Source organism: Ziziphus jujuba, chromosome 12 (assembly GCF_031755915.1).
Source record: "Ziziphus jujuba cultivar Dongzao chromosome 12, ASM3175591v1".
Classification (NCBI taxonomy): Eukaryota; Viridiplantae; Streptophyta; class Magnoliopsida; order Rosales; family Rhamnaceae; genus Ziziphus; species Ziziphus jujuba.
The window spans coordinates 18,939,254-18,954,096 of NC_083390.1; the positions used below are offsets into that span (position 1 = coordinate 18,939,254).

Genomic DNA, 14,843 nt, shown 5'->3' on the forward strand with positions numbered 1-14,843 from the left:
ACATAAGGTATAATATTAATGTAACGTTGCAAAATATTGTAATAATAATGCCCGACATATCAATCATATGTTATCTATTTATTCATTTATTTCTATGGTATCAATATATGTATTTAAGATTTTTATGTACGATAAACAATAAGAAAAATGTAGATTAGACTATATTCTTATAGATTTAGTTGCATTTTAGTTTGTGACTATTTCAGTGGAAATTAAAATTCATTATTTCATAACAATATTTAAAATTAATAAGAATTGCATTGTAAATAAAGAATATACAGTACATTTAACATCCCAAAAGCATTAAAAATAACATATGCATATTATTTTGAAAAATACATTTATATATATATATATAAATGAAAATAATTTCATACTATTAAAATTTATGAATTTAAGAAAATAAAATTAAAATTATTAAGAAAATGGGAAATAAATAGCAAGCAAAAGGAGGCTAATTAATTCGCCATTAATTATTTGCAAAGTAGAGAGTATAATTTCCAAGTCTCCATTATAAATCCGAGAATCTAGCAAAGATACTGCTGGTACTATGCAGTTCGGGTAAGGTTCCAATTGTTTATATTTAAATTCCATGCATAATTATCAACAAAATCAAATACATTAAATTATAAAATTAAACGTCAATTTAGCTGTTATATCTCTAAAAACTATACAAAGAAAACAAGAACTTTTTTGGTTACTAATTGATATCAAATATTTTTCAATAATTTAAATTGTTTTTGAGAATTTAAAATAATATTTTGTTTTGCGAGAAAAACAAGACTAAATGGAATTTTACCCTTTAAAAGGTGACATTTTCTATTTTTCATGAATAATAATTGGATAAGCATATCGGCCCCGTCAGTACTATAGGAGAGCAACACGTGTCATATCAGATCGTGAAAACTGTGCAATATATTATGCACCCACAAACATCAAACAGTGGGAGCGAATAATTAATCTCATAATCAAACAAAAAATAATGATTTTAATAATAATAAATAGTATTCAATCTGTGCTGTCTTTGCCATCAATAATTAATCTTGTAAAATATAAATAAAAAGATAAAATAAAAATATTTTGTATTAGTAGTATTTGTTTTACCAATAACGGGCATTCATTTTTTTTAATTAAGGAATTGACATTTTTTTAATAAAAAATTTAATTTTTGTATAAATATTAAATTATCAGTTTATTTATTTATTATCAAATAATTTTTATAATAATAATTTTATTTATTTATTATTAAATAATTTTTTATAATAATAAATTTGATATATATATGTATATAAGTACTATAAAGTAATAAAAATTAAAACATAGATAAAAATTAAAAAATATACAAGAAATATATTCTTCATAAATTTAACTATTAAAAATTTATATCATTAGCATATTAATAATTACATGTAAATTTATCAAAAAAATATATCAGTTAATAATTTATTCTTATATTTCATATTTTAAAACAACAATAAAAAAGATATAAATAATTTTTAATCCACATAAAAATTTTATGTGATATTAAAGTAATATTTATAAAATATAATATAATCGTAATAATTGTCTTATATATATTATTAATAAATAAATTTACTAAATATGTGTTTTATTGTATTTTTTATTAATAATTATATATTTATGATTATCTATGACAAAATTTGCTCCGAAAACCCTTGTAAATCTCTTGAGTGGTCTAATAAAATATCACTAAGCAATATTTAGGGAAAGTCCAATGGAAGCCACCTAAATCGCGGACAACCAATGTATACACTATAAAATAATATCTCATCGTATAAAGATAAAGTCATAACAGTATACAAATCTTCAACTATAGTCAACAGTCATAGTTTGTCATACATACTACAAGCCATTCTGCACATACACATTAAGGTCATTATTGTGTTCAATTTTTATATCATAACATTTTAAGTGTAAATATAAATATAAGTCATACAAATGATACAAATGAGTAGAGAAAGATAAAGACAAAACAAAGCAAAATAAATATTGTTATTGATATGTAAACTGTGGAAACGCTATATGATATGTGAGGGAAGATTGTCCACAAACTACTGGAATCTAAGGAAACAAATTTAAAAACAAATAAAATATAAGTTAAAGATATCTCAATGAATGACATAGTATAATAGTAAAGTAATATTTTTTCTTTTTTTTGTAAACATTTCTCTCAAAACCTCTTTTTCTACTTTTTCGAAAAAAAAAATTTTAAATCATTTCACAGAACCTAATCTTGAATGCCAAATCAATATCATAAAATTGATGCTTAAATATAATAACTCAATTACCATTAAAACATTATAATTCAGATAAATTAATCATGATTAAACAATATATCATTTACTATATCTAGTGCTGCCAAGTAGTACATGACATCCCAAATCACAATCGACAATAACAAAAGAGAAACAGAAAAAGAAACCACATAGTGAATACATCTTACAACTCTTAACATCCCAAAAGCATCGTTGGAATAAATGAACTATGGGAATAACTTATTTCACAATCCTTAATCTCCCGAAAGCGTCGTAACAATAGAGAAACCATGTGAAGAACCCATTTTACCACCTTAACATTCCAAATACATCATGGCAACCTAGCATACTCATAACATAATAACATAATTGAGCTATTGGTACTATGTGGTATATCAATTAAAAACAACAATACAATATTCATAAAACAATTTTTTCAAGATTATATTTTCACTTTTCCAATAATACAATATAATAAAACATAATTTAATATTTAAATTCAACAATTTAATTAAATATTTCAAAATTTTCAAATCATCATTTTATATCAAAACATAGATGCCAACAGTGAAATATATATTACCACAAACCATTTTAAGCACTTTCAAATACAAATCACGAAAACATATTTAAAAATATATAATTTCTAATCCACTTTCTCTATATTAATTATTTTCCAAAATGATCAAAATATCAATTCAATACCATGATATTTAAATACCAAGATTCACAAGTTTACTATGAACCCATTAGGATTTGAAATTATTTAAACTCTTGTTAAAAATTACATAAAATGATAACGTACATATGTAACAGCAAATACTCATATATGCTTAAATAATTATTTAAATCAAAAAGTATATACGTAAGATACTCAAACCATTTATATATTTTACTAATATTGTAACAATATACACATAAAATACTCAAACCATTTATATATTATGCTAATATTTTAATATCCCGCCAGTGGATTAAGCCAGCATACTAGGTATGAGGTTTTTTGTTTAAATCTTCTCAGAAAATCACCCATCCTAAATTATTTTCGTCTGAACACCTTTAACTTCGAAGTTCTTTTGAACCTTAAAACCAATCACTTTGAAAAGGCCTCAGCATTATAAGAGTAACTATTATTACATTTGAATCATCGTTTTGTGATGTTGGATAGACACTAGGTAGTCTCGTAGTGTCCTGTACTCACCCACACTAGTCGTCACAATCCACCCCCTAGTATCTAGCATCCTTGCTAGCATACTTCATGCTGTGTACAAACTCTGATACCATCTGTAATATCCGCCATGGTTGTTCTCGCCTTAACACGCTTAACTTCGAAGTTCTTTCGACCTTAAAACCAACTACTCTGGAAATGCCCTAGCGTTATGAAAGTGATTATTGCATTTGAATCATCCCATGATTTATACCCATACAATATGGAATTGAACATTAGGTAGTCTATCAATGCCCCATACCCACCCACATTTGTCGTCGCAAATATGCCCAAAACATTTAAAAATATGAACCACTTACATATACCACTAATGATCACTCTTGCTCCTTCATAGAGTCACCTTCAGACATGATTCGAATCCCTATAATAAATCAAAATATTTCTCACATTCCAAAAATCAAAGATATTGGTTCATGCCAGGTGTTTTAAAATAATTTATACAACTATAAAATTATATAAATCGCACATCAAGTTTAATTATATTGCAAACCCTTAAGTATTATATCCAAAATCGAGGTTTTTTATGTGAAAGATAATTTAATGAAAGTAAACATTTCAATGAGTCCTACTAACATTTGGTTACATAAATCCAACTCTAATTTGGTCCTAAATTGTTTAAATATAATATACTTTTATCCGATATTTAACTAATTGATCAAAAAATGAAAATATTTTCAAATGATGCCCAAAATTTACAAATTAGATGTCGATAGAAAGCCTATAAGACAAGAAATGCATTTGTATATTTTGATCAAATTTAATGTTAATGGATCTTTCAAACTATGAAGAATTTTAATAAAGGATGGCCAGATTCGAATTCAGAAGGTTAAAAAATGGTAGGTAAAAGATATGGATTGAGTTGGGTTGGTCAAAAAATGGCTAACTTGTGGGAATTTCAAAGACCATTGTTGCCAACGTTGATGCCCGATCTAGGTGAGTTTGAGGATGACTAGCTATCAAATTTAGTGGTCGAACTTACGGCGGCATGGGCAACACCAATGGTTGGCGTGTATGGCAAATAGGCAGCCAAAAGAGGGTCAATCGGCAGTGATCCAGTTTCGAGGAAAAATGGATTGCAAGGGACTCAGGTTTCAGGTTTGCAGGGGTTTTTGGAACCTTTTAGTATTTTTGAATTTGTTTAATGGAAACATTCTCCCCAATGAATATAGATAGGCCCATAGATTACTAACAGATAAAATCTGAAACTAATTTGAATACTAATATGATATTGATGTGCAAAACTTCTTAGAATAATAACTTTTCAACTATAATTAAAATTAGACATGTTGTCAATCTGTGAACTTGTATTGACATGCTCTACGCAATGATATATTGGTCAAACCCAAAACTTAATCATACAAAATGTCAAATTTGGAACCCAAAAAAGGGACTAGTTGATCAAAATTGTAAATTTTCAAATATTTTTGGGACAAGGTGTTACAAGTAATATTTACTATACATCAATTGATTAAGAGAAAAATAATATTAATTTAGTATTGTTGTAATTTTTATAGTTAATTTGATAATTGATTGATTAAATAAGTTAATCCCAAAATTACAATAAAAAAATTTATTTTTTAAAAATAAATTTGCATAAATTTTTATCCTTTTTTTTTATCGATTTTTGATAATTTTTAATATTTTCATATTTAAACTTTTACTATTTCCATCAATATTGAAATTTTAAATATTACTGATAGATACTTATCATCTTGATCCAATCTCATTTGATATAACTCACTTCATTTAATTATATATTAGCTCAAGGTTGATGAGTTGTACCCAAATGTCATTTTAAATTGAAACACTCAATTACTTTACTTATGAGTTTAGTTTTTATTTTTTGTTTTTTTATTACCTTGTTAATGAGATTAGTCTTTTATTTTTTTTCCACTAAATTGAGTATAATATGTTTATTTTAATTATTTATTAATATCAGTTAGTAGTAGTTAAGCATATTAAATAGTCATAAATTCAATGAGAATGAAAAAAACATAAACACTAAAATGAAACACCATTTGAAAATATGTTGGTTTTTAGTTTTTGTTTTTATTTTTTTCTTCTTTTACATTTGGATTTAATTGATATTTCTAACAAACTCTAACTACCACTAATATATACTAGCATGTAATTGATCTAAATAAACTACACGCATTTTAGTAAAAAAAAAAAATTTAAATTAAATGCATTAATTAATGGCAAACTAAAAACTTGAAGAAAAGAGGGGGGGAAAAAAAAACACAATTTGAAGTTGTACTCATTTTTATATTTATGTTTTATTTTCTCTTTTTTAACTTAAACATCTAACAAACTTTAACTATCACATATTAAAATTTAATATAAATAAATTACATACAATTAAATAACGAAAACTAAAAACTAAATTTTTTTGACGTCGCCAAACAATACCTAGTCACCTTAATCCGAACCAACCCTCAAAGCTATTTGAGTTGTGAATTAAAATAAGGATAGTTAAGTATTTGTTTGATATAAAATAGAGTCGGACCTCTTATATTATTGGGATTAAAAAAATGCAAAATTATAAAATTGAGAAGATCCTAGTTAAAACTGCATTTCTTGAAATCCAATTTATCAAATTTCAAGTTTACCACTAATGTTAACTTTCACATTCTAAATTCAATTAGGTTTAAAGTTAAAATAATCTCGTCACCCCCAATTAATAAATATATAAAAAAAAATGGTTAAATCAAATTGCTTCAAGTATGTCAAATCTAAATAGCTAAAATTTGAATTAGTGACATAAAAGAAGGTTAGTTTATTTATTTCATATAATATTTTAAAAATTGCTATAGTGTTAGAACTCCATAAAAAAAAGTACACGGTATTTCAACCTGTCGGCCTAACAAAAATGAATTTTAAGTGGAATTATATTTTTACCAATCTTAATTCTTAAGGTAAAAATTGAGAGGGCAATAGGATATATGGGTTTTACACCTTATCTCTAAAATTCGAGTGGCTAAAACTAAAAGTTTGAGGGACAATTCTACGAACAGGCTTCATTGCTGATGTTGAATCACTTGGGAACACGCTCTCTGCTATCTTCATATTCAACCCCTGTGTTTGCTTTTGCTTCAAGGCAAACTGTTCCTCCAAACAGGCTCAATAATAGTACAAATTACAGCTTTCAAGCTCAGAATTTGAACCAAGTACGAGTTCTGAGCACTCCCTGCGCTGCAAGGCGCAGAGTGAGATATGAAGAGGATGAGGAGGAGGAAGATGATGGTGAAGAGTATGGGCATAACGAGGAGATAGCAATGCTGGAGATGTACAGTCAGAATGCCAGAGGAGAAGCACTTATTGTCCACGCAATTGTGGATCAACAAGATGTGGAAGTGCTTATCTTCAAGGTGATTTTTTTTTTTTTTTTTTTAAATGTCTTCTAAGAATATTTATGGTAGGGGTTAGCTTGAATGACAATATTTCTTATCAGTAAAAAAGCAAATAAATAAAGCAAAAGAAGAACAATGTGATAATAACCATAATATGATGCAAGTTTACAACACTTTGATTCCCAAATTTGCATTTTCTCTAGGTTATTGGAATAAATGGGGCTTGAACTTTGGGTTATTGTTTGAGAAAACCATTAATTTTTCATTTTATTCTCTAGGATCACTACAACTTCAAAGTTTTACAAATAATAAAGAACGAATACCTTATGTTATAGAGAATCTGTATCTCTCCAGCCACCATGTTGCTCTATGCTTTTTTTGTTTCCTTTTTTTTTTTTATTCTTTAAAATGGAAATGAGAGATTCAAACTCAGTTCTTTTTTTGGACTTTGCGACTGAACTAGGACACGTCTTTTGTTGTTTGTTGGTAGTAACATTCTTCTTCTTAATTTTTTATTTTTATTTTTGGCCATTATTTAATTTGTTCCATGCATCAAACTTTTTTGAATCATATAACTTTTTGCAGTTTTAGGTTAATATTGATTTTGAATTTGTGCAATATATTTCAGGGATTCTCGTCATGCTTGAACTATAGGACTTCACCAGACCCATCAAAAAGTATCCTCCCAGCTAGAGCAGTGATAAAGTCTTTAGACAGAGTGAAAGGACCTTTTGACCCTTCCAATATTGAGTACCTTCAGAAAGGCCTAACCTGGGAAGCATTTAAAACCAATCTCCTTCTCAATTAGAATTAAAGCTATTTAATTTATTTTTATTAGTCTCATATTTCACCAAGAGCTGCAGCAAGATGATTCAATCTCATTATTCAATTTATTTTCATCTGGCAAAAATACCATGCAAAGTTAATAGTGGGCTGATAGCTTTAATACGAATTGCATTTTGCATGTAAAACTTAATATAAACACATTCACACTTGCACAAACATATATATATATATATATACATGATTTTCATCTATCCCGAACATAAATTCTGTATTATGCTAGAAACAAACATATATATATATATATATACATGATTTTCATCTATCCCGAACATAAATTCTGTATTATGCTAGAAATGTATTGAGAAGATGTTATGTGGAAATTTAATAGATCTTTTCAGAATAATTGAGTTGATAATAACTGTAGATGATAGTTTATAAAACATAAATTAAATAAGATATGATATTTAAGTCATCTCAATTTATAAAAATTATTTTTTATCTAATTAAAATTTTAATATTAAATAATTAATTAATATGACACTTTCAACGTTTAATATACCATTAAATTCTCCATCCAATATATACTCGTGTACACACACAACACAAGCATTACTGACACGCAATATCTCTTTCTATATATTATATCTCACAACATGATCAATCTATGCATTTTCATTTGCTTTTGATCACTAATAATCAAGAAGTAGATGGTAAAGACACCAATAACCTAGCTTCCCTACGAGCTGATTCGAACCTCACAAAAAAAATAATAATAATTAAGAAGAAGATTTTTGTTTTTTTTTTTTTTTTTGACTTTATGTTTTATTATATTTGTTGGTAGATTCAGCCACATTCAACTTCGTATCAACGTAACCATTGTACATGTCTTTATTATATAAAAGCAACCTCGATTTAGGTGAAATGTTTTTATTGGTAAATCGATTTAGGTCAAATATACAGTCCTTTAAATACATAGATTGGACAAGTAGAATTCACCGAAAAATATGATTGGACCTGTTATTATCATACTTCAGATACATACGATTGGACCTGTAGAATTAAAGACAAAAAAAAATTAATATACACTCAAAATACTAATAATAAGTAATTAAAAAGGTAATTCAGAAACCAAAAAAAAAAAAAAAAAGGGTAATATAAAAGGTGTACTTTATTTATTTATTTTTTGAACAGGAAGAAAATTTTATTAAAATTGATTAGAATCTAATAATAAAACAGAAACTAAGGCTGGGTGATTGATTGGTTGATGTGTTTAAATTAACACAATGCTAGTTTCTTTTTGATGGGTTTAGCAATAAAAAACCCGATATATTAACAAAAAAAATATTAAAACCCAAAACTAATGTAATATAATACTCTAATTCTTAGTATACATGTAAAATAAATCTAATAATTGCTCATTGATATTATTCATTAGGCTGTCTGTCTCCCATTGGAACTTCTTCTATATGTTAGCAAGTGCAAGAAACTCAAAGGAAGTTGATTATTGGTCAAACATCATCACTTTCATTGTTATTATTATCAAAAAAAAAAAAAAAGAAAGAAAAAACTTAGTCTAAATCTTTCTCTTTATAGTATGACAGCACAAAATATATTTTATACTATGCAGTTAGGTACAAAATATATTATAATTTAATATAGTGTACTATATATAGGAGATGTAATGAGAAGGTTTTCGTTGTTTATGGAATCGATCACCAAATTCAACTTTATTCTAAATATTAAATAAAGTAAAATTAAATTAAATTAAAAAAAAAAAAAGTAAATAGTATGATATTTTTCCTGAACCGAAAGATTGGGATAAGACAGAGATTAGCGACAGGCATATGACATGGAGTAATGGACGGTCAAATAAGAAGCGGGACCACAGGAATCAAGGTAGGGATTCCCGCAGCTGCCAAAATCCCACCCAAAGGGATCCGAGACGCAACCAAAAAATATCTTCCGCAACCATTACCTGACGTGTGGAAGCTATGCGTGGGCCCGCTGCCACCCATCTTCGCCCATGGATATTTTTTCCCACTCTAAAATATCTATTCCCCATTATCACTCTATCCACGTGGACTTTCCTTCCCTACTTTAACCCCCTTTTTTCCTTTTTATTTCTATTTTGCCACTCCCTTTTCTTTTTTTTTTTTTTTTTTTGGTTTCTTAATCGATAACTACAATATATTTTATTCTAAAAATAAGACTCCACTGGATTTAATGCAACCTCGGACTTTAATCTAGACTTACCGCACTTGCTTTTATGGTGCCTGTATGCTTCATAAGGTGCGGTGGGACATAAAACCCATCATCTTGTGTAAGCGTACAAATCTAAGTAAAATTATACGTGTATTCAAAAATAATTTTTTTTAAATATTTAATAATTTATTAAATATTAAAAATATCATGTTAATTAATAAATTAATATTAAAATTTTAATCTAATAAATAGTAATTTAAGATGGGAGCTATTTACTATACGATTTTGTTTATGTAAGTTTTAACAAGGTAAATATTAATATAAAAAAAAAAGAAGAGAAATATCATTTTTTTTTTTTTTTGAGAGGAAAAGATACCATAATTAAAGGGACAAAAGAGCGGGAGGTTATTTTCGCAATTTAAGGATCCACGCCGACCATTTTGGTCTGACAATTATAACGTATATAAAAAATATCTGATTGAGGAACTCTGAGTCCAACCACTTCAAAGTTGCTCAGAGCCAGAGAGAGAGAGAGAGAGAGAGAGAGAGCGAGATAGAGGATTTAGGGAAGAAAAAAAAAAATCAGGATGGCTATGGCGAAGAAAGAAGAAGATGACGACGAGGGAAAAGCGAAGGTTCTTCAAGGCTCAGGGAAGAGGCTAAAATGGGCAAAAGAGGCAGAGGCAAAAGAAGTTATTGATGAAGAAGAGGAAGAAGATGAGCAAGAGAGCGAGCTTCCGTTGGAGGCTGGGTTCTTCTTCTACCCAATGACTCCCACTTCCTTCGTCGTGTCTGATGCTCTCGAGCCCGATTTCCCCATCATTTATGTCAACAAAGTCTTTGAGATCTTCACTGGTTACCGCGCAGACGAGGTCCTTGGTCGAAACTGGTACAGTTTCCAATCTTTCCTTCTTTTTTGTTTTTTAAATTATTATGTTTTTCCCATATATTTTGGCTTGCTGGGAAAATATGGGGAAAAAAAGAATGATTTTGGGTTTCTCATGCTCTGTTCTCTGTTCTGTTTTGAAGAATTACACTGTTTTAGAAATGAAACTTTACTTGAAGCAGCAGGCGTAATTAGACTTTTTTGTTGAATTGATTTTAATTTTTTTTTTTTTTGGGGGGGGGGGGGTTAAAGTGAATCTCAACATTCTTTAAATTTTTAGCGTCATTGGGTAAAAATGTTATTGCTTTGGAGCATCTGATTTGCAACAATTTAAATGTTGTTAAAAGATGACAATTTTTTATTTTATCTCTTCCCCTATTTGATAACTGTAAAACTGTAGTTTTGTTGTTGTTAAGTAATTGGGGGATATGAGTGGACAATAGTTACTAAGATTTACAATCATAGGCTAAGTGACGCTAAAAAAGTTGATAAGCTGATGTCTGTTTGATAATTTGTGCATAGTTTTCTAAAGGAGACAGGGGAGAGTAAAAATTTGTAAAATGAGAAGTCTTTTTGTATTCTTGCCCATGCAGTAGCGTCTGGCTTCAAAAAATGATATTTTTTATCGGAGTTGAACCGCGGGAGTAAACATATATAATTTTCTCGAGTTTAATATAAAAATTCATAATTAGATTAAACTTGAAGTTAATGAACATATCCCTCATTTTTTCCTTTTATTTTGAAGTTAATTTTGTCTCTAAGACCATCATATTTTTACATGTACTCTTGTTGAACTTGGATTTAGGACTTAGAAGATGGACATATTGTAAGGCTGGAGAAATTTTGAATGGTAAAGATATCAATTTTCAACAAAATACTCATTTGCTTCTCGAAAGGTAGATGGAATTCTTGTGGCCTCGTAGTATTACAAGTTTATGTAAATAGCTTACTACTAGTTCGTTATTGTTCAGCAGAATCCCCTGATGAAATTTGCTTTTGGTCAAATTATGTAAATCGGTTTCCATCTTCATCTTTCAGAAAGATTTGATGCAGATTTGGTACTAGAAATCATCAATAGTTACAAATCCTGAAAGTGGCAGTATCAAGTTTCTTAAAGATGATAGTTCTACCAAAATTGCCCATTTGAAACGTGAAAGGATATGATTTTTGGATCCAGCATGTGGACGATAAAAAAGGAGCTAGCCTTATTAAGTTATTGTAGACTTAGGGCCAAGAAAGTTGTAAATAGAAGAGCCTAAAAGATGAGGAACTTTCTTTTCCATTTAAATGTACTTATCAGCAAAATATATCTGTATTCTATAATTGAGGCTTCTCCAAAGAATTACTATTCTTCAAAAGGTAAAAGGAGTTAAGGACTCAAAATTTGGATATGAATTACTGAAATATATTAAAGGTCATTGAAGGTATCATAAGTAAATCTGGTTAATGATGATTTTTTTATATGTCGCTGAAGTGGAAGGGAACAGTTCAAAGAAATTAGAGACTTGAATAGTTTCATTAGTTACTTTACATGATAAGACTAAGGGAAAACAAGGATAAAATTTTGTTAGACCAGAGCAGTGCTTTCTTGATGTAACTGAGTGATAGTATTGCCAAAAAAAAAGTACATTTTGAACAAAAAATGCTATTCCCCCTCTGTTTCTGCTGTGCATTTGTGAAAATCATTTTCAGATAAACATATTTGTGATGCGGTAACAATTTCCAGTTATCATTTTTGTTACTTGGTTGATTTGATTCTTGTGCTCTGCTTGAAGCTTTCTGTCATAATCTTTGCCAAATATGCTTTTTTCTCTGGAGGCTCTTTTTACTGTGGCCTTTTTAAGGTCTCTCTTAAAATACTTCTTTGTAATTTATTTATTTTTTCTTTTTTCTTTTTCCCCGTTTGAATGTGTTTGAGCTTTTTTACATCTATATTTAGTCTTGGATATGCATTTCTGTAACAATCATCAATTTTGATTTTTTTTTAAGGCAAGGTATTTAAAGGTTAACCCATTGAATGAATACTTTGTTTCAGTCGGTTCTTGCAGTATAGGGATCCTCGTGCTCAGAGACGGCACCCACTGGTTGATCCTGTAGTTGTCTCTGAGATTAGAAGATGTCTTGAGGAAGGTGTTGAATTCCAGGGCGAGCTTCTCAATTTCAGGAAAGACGGCACACCGTTGGTAAATAGGCTAAGACTTGCACCTATACATGATGATGATGGAACTTTGACACACATTATAGGTATTCAAATATTTTCTGAAGCAAAGATAGATCTGAATCGCCTGTCATATCCAGTTTTCAAGGAGACTTGCAATCAGCAGTTGAATCAGTCAGGTAAGTATGCTCGTATGAGGGGACAATTACCAAAAAGCCAGCATCAAGAAATATGTGGAATTCTTCAGCTTTCTGATGAAGTCTTAGCTCATAACATACTCTCGCGCTTGACGCCAAGGGATGTTGCATCCATCGGGTCTGTCTGCAGAAGGATCCGCCAACTGACAAAAAATGAGCATGTGAGGAAGATGGTGTGTCAAAATGCATGGGGAAGAGAAGTCACAGGTACACTTGAACTGATGACTAATAAGTTAGGGTGGGGACGCCTGGCCAGAGAACTGACAACTCTTGAGGCTGTTTGTTGGAGAAAATTTACAGTTGGAGGTGCAGTGGAGCCTTCACGGTGTAATTTTAGTGCTTGTGCTGCTGGAAATCGGCTTGTACTGTTTGGAGGTGAAGGAGTTAATATGCAGCCAATGGATGATACATTTGTTCTCAATCTTGATGCTGCAAATCCAGAGTGGCGTCGAGTGAGTGTGAAATCATCCCCACCAGGACGCTGGGGTCACACTCTTTCATGTTTGAATGGTTCTTGGTTGGTAGTTTTTGGAGGATATGGACGTCAAGGATTGCTTAATGATGTTTTTGTTCTTGACTTGGATGCCCAACAGCCAACATGGAAAGAAGTATCTGGTGCAACTCCCCCTCTCCCTAGATCGTGGCACAGCTCGTGCACAATTGAAGGTTCTAAATTGGTTGTTTCGGGTGGATGCACTGATGCTGGCGTACTTCTTAGAGACACATACTTATTGGATCTCACCACAGACAAGCCAACTTGGAGAGAGATTCCTACATCATGGGCTCCTCCCTCTAGGTTGGGACATTCACTTTCTGTTTATGGTCGGACAAAAATTCTTATGTTCGGCGGGCTTGCCAAGAGCGGGAACTTGAGGCTGCGATCAGGGGAAGCTTATACCATTGATTTAGAAGACGAAGAGCCCCAATGGAGGCAACTAGAGTGTAATGCATTTACTGGGGTGGGCAGCCAGAGTGCTGTTGTTCCTCCCCCTAGACTTGATCATGTTGCTGTCAGCATGCCTTGTGGAAGGATTATCATCTTTGGTGGTTCCATTGCTGGACTGCACTCTCCTTCTCAGCTCTTCCTTCTGGATCCTTCTGAAGAAAAACCATCATGGAGGATTCTCAATGTTCCTGGGCAACCACCAAAATTTGCTTGGGGTCACAGCACTTGTGTGGTTGGAGGGACTAGAGTCCTCGTATTGGGCGGTCACACGGGGGAGGAGTGGATACTTAATGAATTGCATGAGTTGTGCTTAGCAAGCGGGCAGGACTCGGACCTGTGATAATGATAGTGTGTGCAAACTGCAAGTTACATATAGTTCTCAGAAATTCCTTGGTAGAAAAAATTTTGTTTCATGGTCTGCATGCTGCTTGACAGACTCAAGGTTCTACTTCTTCCTGCTGCATATATTTGCTTCATTTTATATTTTCTGACTTTTTCTTTTTATTTATTTTTTTGTTTCTATTTGTTTTTTGATGCATTTGTGGTGTTGCTTAGGTTTGTAATATGTCTTGTATAAAGACAACATCTTCATGCCTATCTGATGGTTGTACATTTTGAGCATAGAACATGAATCCCCATGTGGTATATTAGTGACTCTTGTCTTTTAGATGATGCCCTTTTAGTTAAGCATCATGCTTATGAGTCAGTCGCTTATTAGCTCCTATACTTAAAAAATTTTCATTTCCTTATTTTCTGTGACTTTTAAGAATTTGTTTCCTCCTTCTAGTGTCTTCCTACTCTCAGACTCTACTCG

At 30.4% G+C, this 14,843-nt stretch overlaps 2 protein-coding genes across 3 annotated transcripts; both read left to right on the top strand.

Annotated features, from left to right (window-relative positions):
- Positions 1 to 6,465: 6,465 nt before the first annotated feature.
- Positions 6,466 to 7,891, top strand: LOC107429249 (uncharacterized). Its single transcript, XM_016039903.4, has 2 exons — positions 6,466 to 6,872; positions 7,483 to 7,891. The coding sequence occupies exons 1-2, from the start codon at positions 6,531 to 6,533 to the stop codon at positions 7,660 to 7,662; spliced, it is 522 nt and encodes a 173-aa protein (XP_015895389.3). The 5' UTR covers positions 6,466 to 6,530; the 3' UTR covers positions 7,663 to 7,891.
- A 2,433-nt stretch (positions 7,892 to 10,324) lies between these two features.
- On the top strand, positions 10,325 to 14,696 carry LOC107429253 (adagio protein 3). 2 transcript variants are annotated; one of them, XM_025078613.3, is made up of 3 exons: positions 10,591 to 10,731; positions 11,534 to 11,624; positions 12,764 to 14,696. In XM_025078613.3, the coding sequence occupies exons 1-3, from the start codon at positions 10,638 to 10,640 to the stop codon at positions 14,367 to 14,369; spliced, it is 1,791 nt and encodes a 596-aa protein (XP_024934381.3). In that variant the 5' UTR covers positions 10,591 to 10,637; the 3' UTR covers positions 14,370 to 14,696. The 2 variants fall into 2 exon arrangements, with proteins under 2 accessions (XP_015895392.3, XP_024934381.3); XM_016039906.4 differs by lacking the exon at positions 11,534 to 11,624 and having other exon boundaries at positions 10,325 to 10,731.
- Positions 14,697 to 14,843: the final 147 nt, after the last annotated feature.